We start from the raw sequence: 19,860 nt of genomic DNA on the forward strand, positions 1-19,860 counted from the left end.
GGGGAGTCCGTAGAAGGATCCTAGGTGATAGCCAGCTCCAGCTTGCTGATGTGGTGGGCATAGGTAAGAAGGGTAACTATGTGGTTGTGAATATCATTACAGGCAGCACCCCTGACCTTCCTGGTTTATCACTTAGCCAGCCTAACATCCACAAGGAGTTGGACCAGGCAGTACCTTAGGGAAATAGGCACCTCTTTTATCCCATTTCCATCTCTTATTCAAATAGACCCCAATTCTTTGTGTAAAATGCAATTGTTTGTAGGACCTACAGATTTATATAATACCCATGTTGCTTCCAGGTGTCTTAGCAACTGGGGAGCCCTGTCTTCTGTTCCTCAGGTTTCTGTCTTGAGAGCAATAAAAGCAGCTAATGTATACTGAATACCTTCTGTGTACTAGACACTGGCCAATGTGGATTAATTCATTAAGACCCTAAAGAACCCAATGGAGGAACTGGTACTATTCTTATTACGGGTTAAGAATGAAAGCTGGAAGAGATTTCATACCTGCAAGGTAGCATTCAGGCTGGACCCTAGAGCATCCACCTCTAGTGCTGGCTCTCTTTGCCTCTGCACTGTGTTCTCTGGTGGACTACCAGGCCCAAGAGATTAGGTCTGCACATGCTGTGATATAGACAAATAATGACAGCTGCATTGTAGACTGTCTGAGCATGCCCTAGGTTGAGCGTACCATATACTCTGGGCTTTAAGAGTTTGCTGAGAGTCCTTCCATCGTGTCTCTGTTCTCCAAACTTGTAGTGCTATGAGTAAAACCACTGCTTTGTGCAGCTGAACTGTTTTCAGTGGATGGGGAACAATCAGATGCTTTCCAGCTTTCCTGGCATATTGGAGGCTTCCTACATACCTGGCCCACCTACAAGGTCAATCCACTTAGTTTTCTACCATAGGGTTTTCACTGCAAGGATTAGCCTAGTGGTCATAATGTTGGGGACTTTTTTGACCTGGCTTCAGTGACAAGCTGGCCAGCACTGCTAGATTTGACCATGGGAGGAAATATAACAATTTCCCTAAACTTCAGCCCTGTCTCTTAAGCTAGCAGAGCTGTAGTAGCTGTAGTCACAATCCTACAGGCCATGCCTTCCCTTTCTCCACTGGGGAAGTGTCTGGCCTCACATTTGCCAAATCAGCATGTCTCATCAGGAAGGGTGTTGGTTTTCAGGACCTTTTGTGATTGATTTTTGGGTAGATGTTATCTTGTAGCAGTGTTACAAAATGGCAGGATTTGCCATGGATAACTTTGTGGGGCCCAGGCACCCCACACAGTTCTTTCCAAATCTACAAGAATGACCTTTATTTCTCTGAGGTGGTAGGCAGTATGCTGCAGAAAATGGAGTGGAAGGGTGGGGTACTGTGAGATTGGCCTCAAATCACCTTCTTACCATGTCCACTGAGAGTGATCATCCTGTCCCACCCTGATCTCAGAACTCACTGTGTGCATGGCTCTAAACTGAAGTGCATTCAGGAGAAAACTCAGCTATGTTTCCTATCATAAAATTAAGCCTAACAGTGGTGGAAGAAAATAACCTGGGGGTGTTTTGCATAAATATATCTGCTGGAGCTGTTAATCAGTAACACAGGAATCTGGTACGTGTAGAAGCCAGTTGTGGTCTGTGTACCTAAGATAAAACATACTTTGTGTTCAGTAAAAATGATATGGCAGTGTTTGTCTTCTTAGAAAATGCGACAAGTACTATTTGAATGAGACTCCAGGGCCAGCACTCAATGTGAGTCAGGTTAACATTGGTGATAACAGAGCAGCCTGTGCCTGGACACTAATTGGTAAAACCCAACAGCTACCTCCTTGGTGATCTCAGTCTACTTGGCAAGTTGCAAACAGCTCCCCTCAGAGTAACCTCTCCATTTTTTTGTTTTTCCTGTAACCAGTTGCCTGAACCCAGAAGATAATCATTTTCTTGGTTTCTATTTGGCTTTCTAAAATCATGACAGTAGTTGTCTTATATTCAGGGGCCACTGATGTTGGGGGCTTGTGGTTTCTGAGTTACTTTCTGTTTTGTTCCACTCTTACCTTTTCTCTTCTTACTTTGTTTCCTTGATTCCCCAGTTCCAAGCATCATTCCTGCTGCCAGCAGGGTATGAAATAACTGGTCATGAATTAATCACCCTAACCACTTCCATACTGGGGAAAAGGGGCTGTCAGGCCATGATGGCCCTATCTATCAGTAGAAACCAGGGCTGTTAAGACCAGTTGTAGCAGCCACGGTCAATTTGAGGTGATGCCCATTTCTTGGTGAGCCACCCACTAGCCATTATTCACATAAATTTTCTTGTAACAGCATAAGGGAAGAGAAATGAGGACGGGGAGTAATAAAAGTGACATTCTTCCCACCTTAACTCATTGAAAGGATCTGTCCTGATTCTGAATAATAGCTGTGTTTATTATTATTGGTCCTGCCCAGTTTGGCATGTGACTGTGTGTTTCCTCAGATAGATCTTTGTTTCTTCTTTCCAAGTGGTCTGTGAGCTGCCTGAGTCAGGGATGATGTGTTTTATTTCTAGACTCCCCTGCAGGGTTGGCTGTGTCAGGAAAACACAAAGTGAACATGTGCAGTGGGGGGAGACTGAGCAAAGTGTCAGCAATAGCAGCTTCTTTCTTCTTCAGCACATTTGCTAGATGTGAGATATAGTTGGAGCTGTATGGAAGAGTCTTCAAGTGGGAGAACAGGTGGGCACACAGGCAGACAGAGTGACTTTACTTTCTTTAGTAACCATGACATGCCTCTTGCTGGCTAGCATCTAGACTGACCCCAGGGACTGCAGGATTGATTCATACTACCAAACCAAAGAAAACTGAAGCTGCTGCTGGAACAGAATGTCCCTAAGCCACCAAACATACAGAGTTTTGCCTGCTGCAAAGTCAGCTCTGGTGTCTCTCTTTCCCAGGGTACTGAAGAGCTCTGGAATTTTCATGAATAAGCAGAGGATTAAAGAATGCAGGTTTTTATGTGTGTGATAAAATATTCATAATATAGGCTAGGCGCAGTGGCTCACGCCTGTAATCCTAGCACTTTGGGAGGCCGAGGTGGGTAGATTGCTTGAGCCCACAGGTTCGACACCAGCCGAGGTGGGTAGATTGCTTGAGCCCACAGGTTCGACACCAGCCTGAGCAAGAATGAGAACCCATCTCAAAAAAAAAAAAAACATAGCTGGGCATTGTGGTGAGCGCCTGTAGTCCCAGCTATTTGGGAGGCTGAAGCAAGAGAATCACTTGAGCCTAAGAGTTTGAGGTCACTGTGAGTTATGATCCCACAGTTTTCTTTTTTTTGAGACAGAGCCTTAAGCTGTCGCCCTGGGTAGAGTGCTGACATTACGGCTCACAGCAACCTCCAATTCCTCAGCTTAAGCGATTCTCTGCCTCAGCCTCCCAAGTAGCTGGGACAACAGGCACCCACCACAACGCCCGGCTATTTTTTGGTTGTAGCCATCATTGTTGTTTGGCGGGCCCAGGCTGGATTTGAACCCGCCAGCTCAGGTGTATGGCTGGCGCCTTAGCCGCTCGAGCCATAGACGCGGAGCCAAAAATTTTTTCAGAACATAAAATTTGGCATTTTAACCATTTTAAAATGTATAGTTCACTGGCATTAAGTACATTGGCACTGTTGTGCAACTGTCACAACCATTAGTCTCCAAAACTTTTTTAATCTTTCCAAATGGAAACTTTGTACCTATTGAACAATAATTCACTATTTTCTCCTCTTCCAAACCACCCTTCTACTTTCTCTATGAATTTGACTACTCTAGGTACCTCATATGAGTGGAATCATAGTTTTTATCCTTCTGTGACTGGTTTATTTTACTTAGCATGTCTTCAAGGTTCATCTATGTTGTGGTATATGTCAGAATTTCCTTACTTATAAAGGCTAAATAATATTCCATTGTATGTATGTGCTGCATTTTGTTTATCCACTTATTTATTGATGAATGTTTGGGTTGTTTTCTCCTTTTGGCTGAATTTATAAATAATACTGCTGTGAATATGGATGTACAAATATCTGTTCAAGTTTCTTCTTTCATTTCTTTTGGGTAAAGGTTTTAATGCACAAGGAGCAAGATACATTTGTTTGAAGATCAGTTTCTGATGACTCACCCTTCTCTGCTGAGGGCTAGACTTGAAGACTAAAAGTCAGCGTTATTCATCATCTAATTTTAGAGTCCAACATAACTACCACTGGTCACTTGTAACATCACACTTCATTTTGATATTTGATAGGCTTTCACGACATGTTACAATTCCAGTTTTCTTTTTTTTTTCAGTTCTACTATCATTTATTTTTTAAAATATTTTTGAAAAAATATAATTTTTTTACAATATTTTCAACTTAAACACTATTCACACTGAACACGTATGGCAGCTTAACCTATCCAATATGAAGTTTAAGAAGCCAAAAACTCTTCTAGCTTTGTTAAAAGAAAAGTTGTGCTGCAGACTATTGTCGTGATAATTAACAAAGCAAGGAAAAGCACCACCCAAATCATAATGTTACAATATCTTTGTTCAATTGGATTATGGACTGGTGTTGGTCATAGGCCTGTGGACTCCATAGGTGTAACTATGACACAGTGAATCCTCAGAAGAATATGCAATCCTCAAATCACATACTTCCTCAGATGTAACATTAGCAGAATTCAGTATTCCTAACATGATAACATACCAGAAAAACCACGACTAGTGCTCATCTGATCACTATCTTGTAACCTTAGTTATCACATGCTTGTCTATAACAAATTACCTCAAATTAACTTACAGACCTTCAGAAAAAGATTCTTTTTGATGAGTATAAATGTAAATTTGAGTCCGAATTGAGAAATCTGCTTAACAATTAGAACTTACTTTAAATTTACTTATTTGAAAAAAGTTTACACATGAACATCTTTTATTTAACCCTAAGGGACCAGTTTAGACTCAAAGACAACAATTTAATAAGATTTAGAGGTCTTTTAATTTGGTGCTTTTTCACAATCTGACTGGTGCTTCTTTCCTTGCTGTCTTCACATCAAGCCATGGGACCAATTCTAGTTTCAGTAAATGTTTGACAGCTTTTTACTTAGTAACAGTCTCAGCACTTTTATTAAGCATGCAAGACTAACAAAAACTTTGGCAATGCATAAGTGTAACACAGTGATGAGAGAGCTTTTACAATTAAGTCTTCTAATACTGCCTTCACAGTGTGGGAATTGTGCTACATCCACCAAAAGAGGGCCCCCCGACTACTCAAATATTTTAGTACTTCACCCCAGGAACAAACTCCTTTGCATTTGGATTCAGATTGCTCTTGACCACAAGATCTTCCAGAGAAGAGCCATCACTGATAACAAGGTCATTAAATTGGTCTTGGATTTTGTCTATAGTTTGTGGGAGATCTCGAGCTGGAATAAACCACTCATGCTCTTCTTCCTCTTCCAGCATTTCTTGGAAACAGCGTTCAATAAATTCTTCTTCCCATAACTCCTCTTCTATTTGTCTGTTGAATTCTTCTTCATTTTCCATCCACATGTACTCTGCAAATGGATTGTCATCTTCATGAGAATGACCGTTAATAATTACATCTTCATTGATGATGCTTGGGCTAGTACTGCTGCGCCTTGGATCTTTCATGGTTGGCGTCAGTTAACGTTTTTAACCCAGTGCACGGCAGCGGGGACAGCAGCTAACGAATCCTATCTGCCTCCACGGATCTCCACAGGCAGCGCCGCTTCCCCGCTCGACGTGTGCTTCGCCCCTCAATTCTAGTTTTCTATATTACCTTTCATTGACTACACTTTAGTTAGCTACTTCCTTATGACTGTGGGGGTACCCTTGTCACTTGGTGGTGAGCAGTGGACTCAGCAGTGCACCTTACTGCAGCTGGCAGGTGCTAGTGATGCAAGCTCTTACTGACTTTACATCTCCTTTTGTGACCCAAATTGAGCCGAACTTTTGGCTTTGTCCCCAGACCTGGCTCCATCCTGGGACTTGAAACCCTGAACCTGATGATGACTGAGGCCATTGAGGCCACTTGTCTTTTACTCATGGTAGATTTGTACAAAATGGTATTATCCTCTATGTCTGCTGGCTCTGTAGTTTTCTTTCATTTCGTCCAGTTCTCACACAGCATTTAGAATTATTGGAATTATACATATGTACATTTTTTCCTAAGAAAGTATATTTCTGAAATGCCTTGGTACAGAACAGGTTTTCACTGCACCAGCTAAGAAGACACCTGGAGGATAATGGATTTTTGATGGATTCAGCTGTCCTGTCATGGGTCTTTCCACCTCTAGATGAGGCATCCTTGAGGCAGTGTCCCTCTTATTTGCTGGAACAATTAGTAAGTAGAGATGGCTAGTTGTGGAACTGTCTTAATGGGCATGTAATTGTTCTTTGTATTGATTTCTTATTAGAAATTCTCCAGACTCACAAATGAGCCAACTCAAACTACTTCTGCATAGCTGAAAACACTAAGAACAGTCCTAGTGTCCCAGTAGACTTTGAATCCATGACATGGTAGGGACCTAGACTGCAGGCCATGTGGCCCTTATGAACAAAGCAAGGCTGTCCACTACTGCCACCAGTCCCTGGCTTGAAGGCTTTTGGTGATGCTCATAGGTCCCAGCCAGCACATAGTGCCCTCTCCTGTGTCTCAGGCCCTGTGGGGGCAGCACATGGAAAAAACCTGTATCCCAGGCTTGAGGAACTTCAGAGTCCAGGTAGGGCATATGGAAACACTGACAATAAGCTAGCCATTTCTGAGATAGCCCTGTTATCTTTGTTCTCTTCTGATGACGGAATTAAAAATGAAAACCTCACTGGCAAACAAAGTGAAAGTCTCCTGTTCTTAACCCCTAAACTCTGTTCTTCTAGACCAATGGTTCTCAACCTTCCTAATACTGCCATGTATTTTCATTGTTACAAAGGGGTCGTAACCCACAGTTGAGAACCACTTCTAGCCACTATACAACATGTATTGGCCTATAGTCTACCTTTTTCATCTTGATACTTGTTTTGAGTCTATTCTGCCTCAGTGCTATTATAGTCTTCTTACAGACTCCTTGATATTTCTAAGGCTCTTTTCAAATTATTTTAAATTACAGTGTGCTGGCAGGAATTCAGAGTCAGAAATAGCCTTGATGGGGTAGGTTCAGGAAGGCCTCTTGGAGGAGCTGCCTGGAACTCCATGGTAGTGAGTAGGCTCTAGGAAGGTGCTCTTTCAGGGGATGACTACTCCCTTCTACTACTCTAAAACATGGCTGCTGGGGTGGGGAAGGATCAAATGATATTGGCATTTTTGTCTTTGGACTCTCACAGATCATTACCAACCCCACTTTTTTACAGGTAAGAAGAGGTTTGGAGAGGTGATAGGGACAGCCCAAGTTAAGAGCAGAGCTGAAGTAGAGCCTGAACCAGAAAGAAAGGAGGAAATGTCAGATGGGTCTGAGCTGGAATGAACTGAAAAAAGGGACCAGTCAGTATATGCTTAGTTCCATGGTTGCCATTTTATTCTCCTGGTCGTTACCTTATTTAGGTTTGTTCTTTGTTCTGGGTGCTGGAGGATGAAGGAAGGAGTCTGCCAGATAGCAGATCAGATGCTTCTCAGAGGATCAGAAGATCTGCATGGGGTCTGGGAAAAGAGCCTTTCACATAGTAACTGCCTTTGAACTGGGTCTCTGGCCTAAACCCTGGAAGGAGCCGGATAAAAAATCTGGCAGCTATCTCAAGAGCTGATGTGTAGGAGAGGGGTTGCTTTTCTACCCTGGGGTAGGCAAGTAATTTCTCTGGTAGGGAGAGAAGAATGAAGAGGTTGTTCAGAGGGTAGGCAGCCAGATCAGTTCTTAGAGGCATCCACAGTGAGCAGGTATATGCAAACCTAACCCTAAAGGCCAAGAAAGCTGAGAGGCCGAAGAAAAAGGCTGACAAATCTAGTTTCCTCGAAACAAATATTTAATAGGGAGTTAGAACAGAAGTGGTATCTGTAGTGGCTGAAAAACAGCAGATCTTTCTAAAGTATCCTTTACATAGCAAACTTTTGGGGTAAAGATGCACAGCTGGTCATTCCTCAGACTCCTGTGAAACTCTGGGGAGGTTAGATATACATCTTTATAAGGGGTTGTCTGTGCTTGTAGGTATTGTTTCTTTATGAGAGGTTGTCTATTCTATGGGAACACATCAGTCATTATGGCAGTTGCACTGCAGGATGGTGTTGCCCTTGCACTGCAACGGTCTGTTTTCCTGCACAGGTGTCACTGCTCATTCAGGATCAATAGACGGTGGAGGACTAACAGGTGGTTTAGGTGTACAGGTGAAACCCACTGGGGTTTCTTCTGGGGTGGTCTCAGGACCCAAGGTGTCTAGGCCTTCAGTGGTGGGGTGGGTTGTGGGCCTGACAGTCAGGATACAGGAGTTGTGTCTGTAGCCGCTGGCCTATAGCCTCTTGCTGCCATCCTCATTGTTCCCATGCCCACCGTGTTCTCTTTTCTGTCCCAGGTTCAGTATACAAGCTCTGTATCTCCTGACCTTAGAAGCCACCCTGCCATAAGGCTCTCCCTGAGCTTCCCAGATGCATATTTCCCAAAGATGTGACTGTGTTTCCCCAATCCCAAATTTCAGCTCTGATGCCATGTGGTTGGTTGAAGCCATAAGAAAAGTGAAGAGGACTGTCTGTGTGTGTGTGTATGAGTTGAGGTAAGAGGAGATTTGAACTGGCAGAGCGTTGAGTTTTGGCAGTCCCCCATCCAGCATTCTTGTATTTTCCCACCATGGATCTAATGGAGATAAAGGTCTAGCTTTGGTTCATTCTCCCCACTTCCTTCATATTGGCTGAAGCACATCCCTTCCTTACATGGGAACTCTTACCACCTCTATCCAGTGAAGGGGTAACTGATCTTGCAGGTCCCTTACTCCAGGTCCCCCACATCCATCCCTTACACAGGAACTCTTACCACCTCTATCCAGTGAAGGGGTAACTGATCTTCAGGTCCCTTACTCCAGGTCCCCCACATCCATCCCTTACACAGGAACTCTTACCACCTCTATCCAGTGAAGGGGTAACTGATCTTCAGGTCCCTTACTCCAGGTCCCCCACATCCATCCCTTACACAGGAACTCTTACCACCTCTATACAGTGAAGGGGTAACTGATCTTGCAGGTCCCTTACTCCTAGAATAGCTTATGACTCTTTCCAGCCTTTTGTTTATTTCTGAGTCTTCTCCCTAAAGTCTGGGTGAGCCCTCCTGTTCTTTCTCTCTGTCTACAAGAGACCCATTCTTCACTTGATTTTCCTGAAAGGTCAGAGGCATCTAAATAATAGTAATAACATCAGTGAGCATTTATTGAATGCTTTACAATGTGCTAAGCATTTTACATGAATAATTGTTTAATTTTCCCACCAACCCTGTAAGGTATCCCTATTTTTACTAACACCCTATTTTACAGCAGTGGTGACTGAGGTTATCCTCTCTGTAAAATAGGGTGTTACATGGCCGGTAACTAGATGACCTTGTATTTAAATTCAACTCGATACCTTATTAAAATCCGTATTCTGATTGGGACCAGGATAACTTTGAGAATTGTGACCTGGATTGGGGCTATCCCCCTACACATAGTATCAGGTAAGGAGCGTTCTCTTCCTGCTTCCCTCTGAACTTCCCATCACCAGAATCTGATGAGAATCCACTGCCTCTCCCACTCACATTCCACCCACTACCTTCCTGCTGAACCTTGGGTTCCTAGGAAGAGATGCTTAGAACAGCTGGGGCTCAGCTTTGGTAAGGAGAAGGTCTTGGAAGGTAGGGAAAGAGGTTTTCTGAGAATACAGCTAGGGTTTTTTTTTTTTTATGTTTTGCAGAGTAGGACAAGAGGGCACATTGTCTCAGACAACCTAGACCTGCTAGGTGTGTGTGGGCTGGTCTGTGCCCACTGGAGGGATGTACAACGCACACCTTGCCTACTGCAGCTGTTAGCATTTTTGGGAATTCAGGATAGCTCTGCCTCTCTGTTCTGTGAATCCAGCCCTTGTGGGCTCCTGCCTCCTCATATCAAAGCTGTCCTCACTCAGCTTTCCATAGAGACCAGACTTCTGTAACTACCAAATACAGAGGCACAGAGGAGGCCAGGCACACTGGCTCATGCCTGTAATCCTAACACTTAGGGAGATAAGAGGATTGCTTGAGGCCAGGAGTTCAAGACCAGCCTAGGCAACATAGCAAGACCCCATTTCTACAATAAATTTTTTAAAAGTTGTCAAGGGTAGTGGTGCATTTCTATAGCCCTTGCTACTCAGGAGACTAAGACAGGAGGATCTCTTGCATTGAGGTTGCAGGGAGCTGTGATCACGCTACGCATTCCAGCCTGGGTGACAGAATGAGACTCTGTCTCTAAAAAAAGAAAAGCAGCAGCAGCACAGAAGAATTTTGCCCTGTGGAATTAACGCTGCTCTTTGCATTATTAGTTGGCCAAGTACTTGTCTTCACACTGTGCATGTGCCTGGAATTGGGTTCCCTAACTCATATGAAGAGGAGTCCTTGGCCCTACCTTTCATAGACCACTGGAAGGTCTTCTGAAAGGAGCTGTGCTCTATGAAGCCAACTGAGTCAGGCCTGTGTTGTGCTGCGCAAAGAAGCAAAAGTCTGATCTAGGTCTTGCAAAGGCAAGGGGATTTGGCTCTGAGGCTTCTGAGGCCCTGTGAGTAGGGCTGGTTATGGAAGTTACTGGACATGGCCAGATACATGGGGTCCATGGAGTCTTTGAATAGTCTAGGTGGCCAAGGAGAAAGTGCTGAGGGAAAAAGAGCCTTGGATGTTTTTGAGCAACAAGTTACACAAAGAATGGTTAATTGTATGACAGTGGGCACATGCTGCAGGAGGAATCAGGAGACTAATGTGTAAATACTGTCTTTTAGTTGGCTTTGGTTATATAATGCTCTATGAAGTGGTTTCCTCCTGTATATAATGGGACCACAATGTGTTCTCTACTTGTAAATATGCAGGGCTCTACAGAATTCAGTCTGATGATGATGAAGGAAAGAATGTTAAAGACTGATTCTGGGAGGAGCAGGCAAGAGCCTTTGCTAAAAGGCCTCAGTCCCACATCTCAATAATCCAGGGTGGTGTTGGACAACCCCAGAGGAAGAGCAGGCAGAATAGAATAGAGGAGAAGTAGAAGAGCAGAGTAGAAGTATGGATGATTTCCAGGACAGAGGAGAGGATGAGGCCAGTGACAGTGCTGCTGATGTTGAGAGGTCAGGGGGTAGGTGGGAATCACTTTGCAGGTCACATGAATAGGCGCTGGCATTCCTCACAAGGGTACTGCTGAGGTCATAGGCTGCTGGGGGTGGATAGCAGCAGTGTGGGGAGTCTCAAGTGAAGGGGCTTTGCTGAGGAAACAAAAGGAGAAGAGTATGATATTCACCCCACTGGGAGGAGCAGAGAGAAAAGAGCTGGGGGACTTGTAGGGACCCGGAGGTGGCCCCTGGAGGATCATGAACTCCTCAAGGCTATGCATAGTAAAGCCCATGCCTGCTCCTTTCATGCCCTCTCCCTTTAGGACCAGGCTCAGATGGGCTCCTGACTACCTGTCCAAAGCCAGAGGAGAGGAGGCTGGGGTTGGTTTGGCAAATTCTAAATGCTGCCAGCTGGTATTGTGGAGGGAGAGGAGGTACAGGAGCATCCTTGGCGGTGAGGTGTTTGGGACCTGGCATGGGCCTGGGATAGGGGTGTTTACTCTTAGGGGCACAGCCTTAGGAATTACACAGTATAGGGGTGCTTTCTGGTCTCTGAATGTGATTTGATAGCATCTCGTGCTTGCTAGGTTTGTTCTGCAGGAGTCCCAGCCTTAATTGGAGCTGACAGAGGCAGCAAGGCCTGAGGGGTATCAGAACAGGACCTAAGGCATATCAGATGGGTGGAACTGCAGGTCAGGAGAGGCCAAGTGCCACGTCAGGCTGTGAGAGGAGTGAGGTTGGGTAGGGTTGGGTGGTGTAAAGTGTCGAGGTAACAGCGACTTAGGAAGGCAGCCCAGGACTGAGGCCAGTGTCACTGGGGCACTGAAGTAAGACTTGTGGCAGAGGGCAGAAGAAGGCCAAGGCATGCTAAGGCTGGACAGGCCTGCCCTCCTGCCACCAGGACCCTGGCAATGACTAGAGAGGAGCAGCTTTTTTATTTTCTTTTTCTTTTTCTTTTTTTATTGTTGGGGATTCATTGAGGGTACAATAAACCAGATTACACTGATTGCATTAGGCAAAGTCCCTCTTGCAATTAGAGAGGAGCAGCTTTAAGTGTGGCTTTGAAATCAGGCAAACATGGATTTGAGAAAAATGTAAAAAGCAAAGTAAACACCTCCACCTCTCTCTACACCCTGACCTTTAACTTCTTGTATTCTTTTAGATCTTCACGCGTGTGTGTTTTTATAGCCTTTTTACTGTACACTGCTCTGTACTTTGCTTTCATCCCTTGTTAAAATTATTGGCCACATAGAAGAACTACCTAGTTCTTTTAATAACTGTTTAATAATTCTGTTATGTGGTATGGCTTAATTTACTTAATTAGACTCCAGTTGATAGACATTTGAGGTTATTTTGGGTTATTTTGTTACAGCAGCAATCATACTTTACATAATCTCTGGACTCTGGGACAAATATTTCTGCAGGATAAATTCTAGATACAGATTTTCTTGATTAAGGTTGTTGTTCCTCCCTACCCCCCAGGTTCCCCTTCAAAGAGGTTTTACCAGTTCACACCCTTGCTCACAGTACATGAGAGTTATAAAATGACCATAGTAATTCAGAGCTGTCGTGAGGATTAAATGAGATCATGTGTAAAACTTTTGACCAGTGCCTACCATATCAGAATGCAGGGCAAGGGTTGCATTGCAAATTGGATCACTTTGGAAAAGCATCACATAAGGTGCTAAGTTGGGTTTCATAGCTTGGGGAAGGAGAGCAGCTGGGATACAGTGGCCTGATAGCTGCTGAGTACCTGATGTGTGCTAGACACTAGAGCAGGGATAGAGCAGTGAACCAGGTCCACACAGCTGCCCTGCCTTCATGGAGCTGACAGTTTAGAGCAGGGGTCCTCAAACTATGGCTCATGGGCCACATGCGGCCGCCGAGGACATTTTTCCGGCCCGCCGTGTTTTTGCCACCGCTGCCTGTCCTGCTTAGCAGCAGACTGTTCCCGGCCCGCAGTGTGCATGTGTGGAATGTGCGCCGCACTCTCCGACTCCCTCCTTCTCTCTGTCTCTCAACTCCTTCTCTCAGTCTCGGGACTAACTGATACACACTTGCATCACTTGTTACACTACCAGTGACAAATATGGAACCGGACATTGACCATCTTATTAGCCAAAAGCAGGCCCATAGTTCCCATTGAAATACTGATAAGTTTGTTGATTTAACTTTACTTGTTCTTCATTTTAAATATTGTATTTGTTCCTGTTTTGTTTTTACTTCAAAATAAGATATGTGCAGTGTGCATAGGAATTTGTTCATAGTTTTTTTTTAAAACTATAGTCCGGCCCTCCAACTGTCTGAGGGACAGTGAACTGGCCACCTGTTTAAAAAGTTTGAGGACCCCTGGTTTAGAGTAAACAAGTCTCCATGGAGTGTGGTAAGTGCTATTGGATTCTGCTATTCCAAGTCCCCTCTGACTGAGTCTCTCTCTCCCGCCTGCCCTTCCCACCCCGCCAACTCACCCCCAGTGTACGTGTTGGAACGGGAAGCGAAGAGGGACACCGGGTGTCAGGCAGCCCTGGCCGCATGCTGGACTGCTCTCTGCTGCTGTTGCCTCCTGGACACCTTGGACTGAGCAGCCAAGAGCCAAGTGTTTCCCTACAATCCTGTCACAATTGTTACTAGAATAAACAACTAATGTTGGCACAATTTCAGCTTTTTTCTTTCTTTGAAAATAATCTGCAGACTTTTAAATTTTAGTACCTGTGATAGTTGTGAAATGGTATGTCACTGTTGTATTTTACCTTCTCTGATTATTAGTGACTTGAATGTAAAAATATACATTTTTGAAATTAGCAGGAGTGGTGGTATTTACCTATGGTCCTGGCTACTTAGTTGGGAGGTTGTGCTAGCTGAGAGAATCGTTTGAGCCCAGGAGTTCAAGACTGCCGTGAACTCTGATCACACCACTATATTCCAGCCTGGGTGACAAAGTAAGACCTTGTCTCTCACAAAAAATAAAAATAAAAACATACACACACACATATGGGGAGAAATGAATGCATTTTAGATAGTTGGAAGTAAAATCAACAGGATTGGAGGATTTTTTAAGCAAGGGGAGGATATTAAATTTGCATTTTAACAGATCCCTTGAATGGCATGGAGGGTGGCACAAGTACACCTGGTGATGATGGGGGAGAAATGAATGCATTTTAGATAGATGGAAGTAAAATCAACAGGATTTGGTGATGGATTGGATATGGGGATCGAGGCAGAAAGAGGGATGGCATCTGTGCTTCTGACTGGAACTGGATGCTTGGTGGTGGTGTTTACAGAGATTGGGAACAATGGAAAGGAACCATGTTCAGCTGGGAGGAAGATAATCGTGTTGGGTTAGTTTGAGGTGTCAATTCGTTTATGAGATATCCAGTTGGATGTCAGGTGAGCAACTGTATATATGCCCGTGGCTTGGGGAAGAGGTTGGACTGGATATCTATGGAAAGCTTTGGAATTTGGTGGTAATTGAAACTATGGAAATGAATAAGATTATGTTGGCAGCATTGGGCAGCGTCTGTGGCTCAAGGAGTAGGGCGCTGGCCCCATATACTGGAGGTGGTGGGTTCAAACCTGACCCTGGCCAAAAACTGCAAAAAAAAAAAAAAAGTTGGCAGCATAGGGCTGAACTTTAAGGAATTCTGTCATGGACCTATAGATGATGAACCTGCAAAGGGATCAGGCATAGAAAACTAGGGGAATGGGATGTCCTGAGAGCTGAGCGAAGATATACTAAGAAAGGAGTGATCAGTAACATCAAATGTTAGGTAAGGTGAGAACTCCAAAGTGTCCACACTCTAATCACTACGGGGTGGACTTCTCTCTGAGAAGGACACCAACAGAGCAAAAGATAAGAGGCTGGGACAAGAAGACAGAGCTCCTCAGGCCTGGAGGAAAGCAGATGTTTGTGTAGGCATGGAACAGGTGAGCACATAGGTGAGAGGAACCAGCTGGGGCACGAAAGCTAGGAACACCTGCTAAACTGGAGAGAAGCATGTGAATAAAACCTTGAATTCTACCAAGGTCAGACACCAAGTAAGGGAGTTAAGCTAAAGTCACTCAGCTTTGAGCCTAGACGGTGGAGGCACTGTTCCTCAAGCAGATTGTGTCCTCTGGGATAGCTGCTGGAAGGTCCAGCACATAGATAACTAAGCGGATGACTATTCATGTTCTGGGAAGGCCTTTCTGAACAGCAGCAACAGTCTAGATCTTTCATGACCACCACTGCAGATTTTGCAAATATATATACGTATGTTTTCAAAAGAAACTTTACATACAGCTCTAGTCTGGAAAAGATACTAAGGGATTGCTGTGGTTGAGGCAGGAGGGACCACTCTTTACCTTTTATGGAAGCCCAGAGACCTGAGGAATTCATATATTGAAAGCCCTTGGTCATTCAGGATTTTCCAGAACATTTGGTCAAGGGAGATTTGCTCTGGATAGGTTTTGCCCCCAAATGTCACTCTGGGATACTGCCTTGCAGGCAGTGTATAACTGCTGGTGTATTCTGTGAGGATTGGTGGGTACTTCCATTGTATGGAGGTACTGCTATTTATTCATGCACCTGCTGAAGGACCAATTTGGGTTGTTTCTACTTTGGGGGCATTGTGAATATAGCTGCTGTGAACATTTATTTACAGGTTTTTATGTGACTGTGGTTTTCATTTCTCTAAGGTAAATACCCAGGAGTGGAATTTCTGGATCATGCATCATGTGATTATCAGTATATGTTTCAAGTTAAGAAACTGATGCTGTTTTCCAGAGTGGCTGTAACATCTTGCATTCCTATTAGTAATGAGTGGGAGTTCCAGTTGCTATGTATCCTTGTCAGCATTTGAGATTGTCAGTGTATTTTATTTTAGCCATTCTGATGATACGTAGTGGCATCCGCCTTGTGGCTCAGTGAGCAGGGCGCCGGCCCCATATACCGAGGGTGGCGGGTTCAAACCCAGCCCCCGCCAAACTGCAACAAAAAAAAAAAAAAAAAAAAAATAGCTGGGCGTCGTGGTGGGCGCCTGTAGTCCCAGCTACTCGGGAGGCTGAGGCAGGAGAATCGCCTAAGCCCAGGAGTTGGAGGTTGCTGTGAGCTGTGTGACGCCACAGCACTCTACCAAGGGCAATAAAGTGAAACTCTGTCTCTACAAAAAAAAAAAAAAAAATTTGTATTTTCCTAACAGCAAACGATGATGTCATGTGCTCATTTCGTCTCCTTATGTCCTCTTTAGTGAAGTCTCTCTTTAGCTCTTTGCACACTTAATTTGGGTGCTTTTCTTAATTTGGAGTTCTGAGAGTTGTTGTATATTCCAGACACAAGTCCTCTGTTGGATGTGATTTGCAAATATTTTCACCTAGTCTGTAGCCTCTCTTCTTAGCCATTTAATGGTGTCTTTCACAAAGTGAAAGTTATTAATTTTGATGAAGTCTAGTTTATCAGTGTTTTTCTTTCATGCATCATGCTTTTTTGGTTATCAGGACTAAGAACTCTTTGCTTAACACAGGGTCATGAGGATTCTATGTTTTCTTCTAAAAGTTTTATAGTTTTTCATTTTACATTTAGATCTGTAATCCCTTTTAGGTAATTTTTTATATAAAATGTGGGATTTTAAATGGTTGAAGACTTTGCGAATTTTCTTTTTTTGCATACCATGCTAATTTTTTCTTTTTTTTTTTGAGACAGAGCCTCAAGCTGTCGCAATGCCCGGCTATTTTGTTGTTGTTGTTGTTGTTATTGTTGTAGTTGTCATTGTTGTTTGGCAGGCCTGGGCTGGATTTGAACCTGCCAGCTCAGGTGTATGTGGCTGGCACCTTAGCTGCTTGAGCTACAGGCACCGAGACCCAATATTTTTTTCAAAATACTTTGTTTGAAAAGACTATTCATGGCTCAGCACCCGTAGCACAGTGGTTACAGTACCAACCACACATACACCAAGGCTGGGGGGTTCGAACATGGCCTGGGCCTACTGAACAACAATGACAACTACAACAACAACAAAAAAGAAAGAAAGAAAAAGGAAAGTCTATCCTTTCTCCATTGAATTGTTTTTGCATATTTGTCAAACCAGTTAGCCATGTTTATGTAGGTCTATTACTGTCCTCTCTATTCCATTCCTTTGATCTGTGTGTCTGTCCCTTTGTCAGTACCATTATCTGTCTTAACTACCATTATCTGTATTTTTTTTTTTTTTTTTTTTTTTTTTTTGTAGAGACAGAGTCTCACTTTATGGCCCTCGGTAGAGTGCCATGGCGTCACACAGCTCACAGCAACCTCCAACTCCTGGGCTTAAACGATTCTCTTGCCTTAGCCTCCCGAGTAGCTGGGACTACAGGCGCCCGCCACAACGCCCGGCTATTTTTTGGTTGCAGTTCAGCCGGGGCCGGGTTTGAACCCGCCACCCTCGGTATATGGGGCCGGCGCCTTACCAACTGAGCCACAGGCGCCGCCCCCATTATCTGTATTAATCTTGTTTTAGTCATTCTAGTTCTGTTGCCTTTCCACAAATTTTAGAATTAGTTTATCTCTACCTATTAAAAACTCCTGTTTGGGATTTTTATTGGAATTACATTGAATCTGTAGGTCATCATGGGTCTTGGTGATGATGACCAAGGGGGATTGTTCATGCTCACCCTTATATGCCATAACCTTTAATGACGCAAATGCAGCCTGCTCATTCATAGGTTGTATTGTGATCATTCTAGTTATAGCTCCCAGAATGTGATTACATTGATCTCTTTTGACGTTTGGCAGTAAATGAGGTGAAGTCTTCATCATATTGGTTAGGAACAGTCTTTATAAGATATCCAATATGCTGAGAAACTTGCATGCTCTGGGTCAGGTCAGCCACCATCATTCACAACTTTGATCTCCAGGTGTCTTGCATGTGAGCAGGTCGTGAGTAAGATCATGCACTGTTTGCCAGCCTCTGGAGAATTCTCCCTGCCTCGAGGTCTTTACCCCCGTCTCAAGGTCATAGAACCATTGTGTACTAGACATGATCAGGTTTTTTTCTCTCGATTTTAATTTCTTCTGCCTTGCATAATGGCTTTATTCATAATTATCTAAAAACTGTGTTAGGGATATATTCATGACAAATCGTGATGTAAATAGTTGTACCTTCCCTTCTGCTATAGTAATATCAATCATGACTTCAGGTCTTAAGCGCCAGAAAAACATTGTGTTCTCTTCCCACATATATTTTGGGGATTCTCATACTTGTTGACCTCTTTCTCTCCTTTAATCTTTATAGTGTTATATTCCCCAGCTCATACCCATGGTTCCCTCTGGCCTGAGACAATGGTCCTAAAGGACTTCTAGCGAATAGTGGGATGCTGAGGAATTGCTTATGTCCCCATCCTGTCCTATGTACTCTCTCCTGTTACTGCCCTTCAATCTCCCACCACCAAGTCTCCAGCTGACTCCACGATAAAAGAAAAACTACCTTCTACTCCAAACTGAATGCAAAACAGTTCCTAAGTCATCTCTTTCCCTCAGGATAGAAAAGATTGCTTGCACCTGTGGCTAAGTGGGTAGGGCGCCAGACCCACATACCGAGGGTGGCAGGTTCAAACCCAGCCTCGGCCAAACTGCAACAAAAAAATAGCCGGGCGTTGTGGCGGGCGCCTGTAGTCCCAGCTACTCCGGAGGCTGAGGCAAGAGAATCGCCTAAGCCCAGGAAGGTGGAGGTTGCTGTGAGCTGTGTGACACCACAACACTCTGATACGGTGATACGGTGAGACTGTCTCTAAAAAAAAAAAGTATGAGGAAAAGGAGCCATTGCCTCGGGAAATTGAGATTCCTTTTTGGTGGTTTATTTCCTTCTCTCACCAGCAGGAGAAGTTCTTGGTTATCTCTCCACACTTACAAAAATAAAATTATTTACGTCTGACTTAATAAAACTATTTATATAGTAAGTCATTCATCTTTTATAATAAACTCATCTGGTCAGAGCACTCCTCTCCACATGAAGCTGTTGAGCCAGTCAGCTTGTGGCATTTCTGTGGATGTGCTGGTCCCTGTCATCTTGTGGCTTAGAGTGCTCCCTGCTTTATGTTTCATAAGACACAGCTTTGTACACGTGGCTGGGCCAGTAAACAGGAATGCGTATGCTGCACTACAACCTTGGTCTTCAGTGGTGAACATGGGCAGTAGTCTGTCAAATTATGAAAAATAATGTTGGAAATGTACTATATGATCTCACTATTTAAGAAACCCCATGATGAGAGCTTTTATTTTTGATCTGTCTTAGTGATACTAACCTTTTTCTTTATTATATTTTCCTACATTATCTCAAGAAGCAGCTTTCACAACTGTGTCCTCCCATCTTGTAGAGCAGGAAGCGGAGGCTAGAAGAGGTTGTGTGACTTGCCTGTGGTTACTTAACTGTGGAAAAACAGAGCTGGGGCCTCAGCTCAGGTGTGGCCACCTACCAAGAGCAGGGACTTGGGGATTGGGGCCCTGGTTTGTTAACCTCTTCTCTTGTTGGTCATAATTTTTTTTTAATTCTTATTTTCTCTTGTATTTAAATAGAATGATAGCTCCTTATAGGATAGCATGGTCTTTCCTGAAGAATGCCAAGCACTTCTGGATCTCTAGCCATGTGCCCAGGAATTGTCAGCTTTCAGCACTGCAG

At 43.9% G+C, this 19,860-nt stretch overlaps 2 protein-coding genes and 1 long non-coding RNA gene across 7 annotated transcripts in view; 2 read left to right on the plus strand and 1 right to left on the minus strand.

Annotated features, from left to right (window-relative positions):
• CYSTM1 (cysteine rich transmembrane module containing 1) overlaps positions 1–19,860 on the plus strand; it is a 138,516-nt gene that overhangs the window by 111,790 nt on the left and 6,866 nt on the right. The window lies entirely within an intron of this gene.
• On the minus strand, positions 4,960–5,765 carry LOC128568702 (polyadenylate-binding protein-interacting protein 2-like). Its single transcript, XM_053566489.1, has one exon. It carries the CDS (start codon positions 5,632–5,634, stop codon positions 5,260–5,262), a length of 375 nt encoding a protein of 124 aa, XP_053422464.1. The 5' UTR covers positions 5,635–5,765; the 3' UTR covers positions 4,960–5,259.
• LOC128568707 (uncharacterized) lies at positions 7,118–13,882 on the plus strand. The gene is made up of 2 exons (XR_008375198.1): positions 7,118–8,697; positions 13,708–13,882. It is a non-coding gene; the product is annotated as an uncharacterized LOC128568707 (long non-coding RNA).

This window comes from Nycticebus coucang, chromosome 17, assembly GCF_027406575.1.
Source record: "Nycticebus coucang isolate mNycCou1 chromosome 17, mNycCou1.pri, whole genome shotgun sequence".
Classification (NCBI taxonomy): domain Eukaryota; kingdom Metazoa; phylum Chordata; class Mammalia; order Primates; family Lorisidae; genus Nycticebus; species Nycticebus coucang.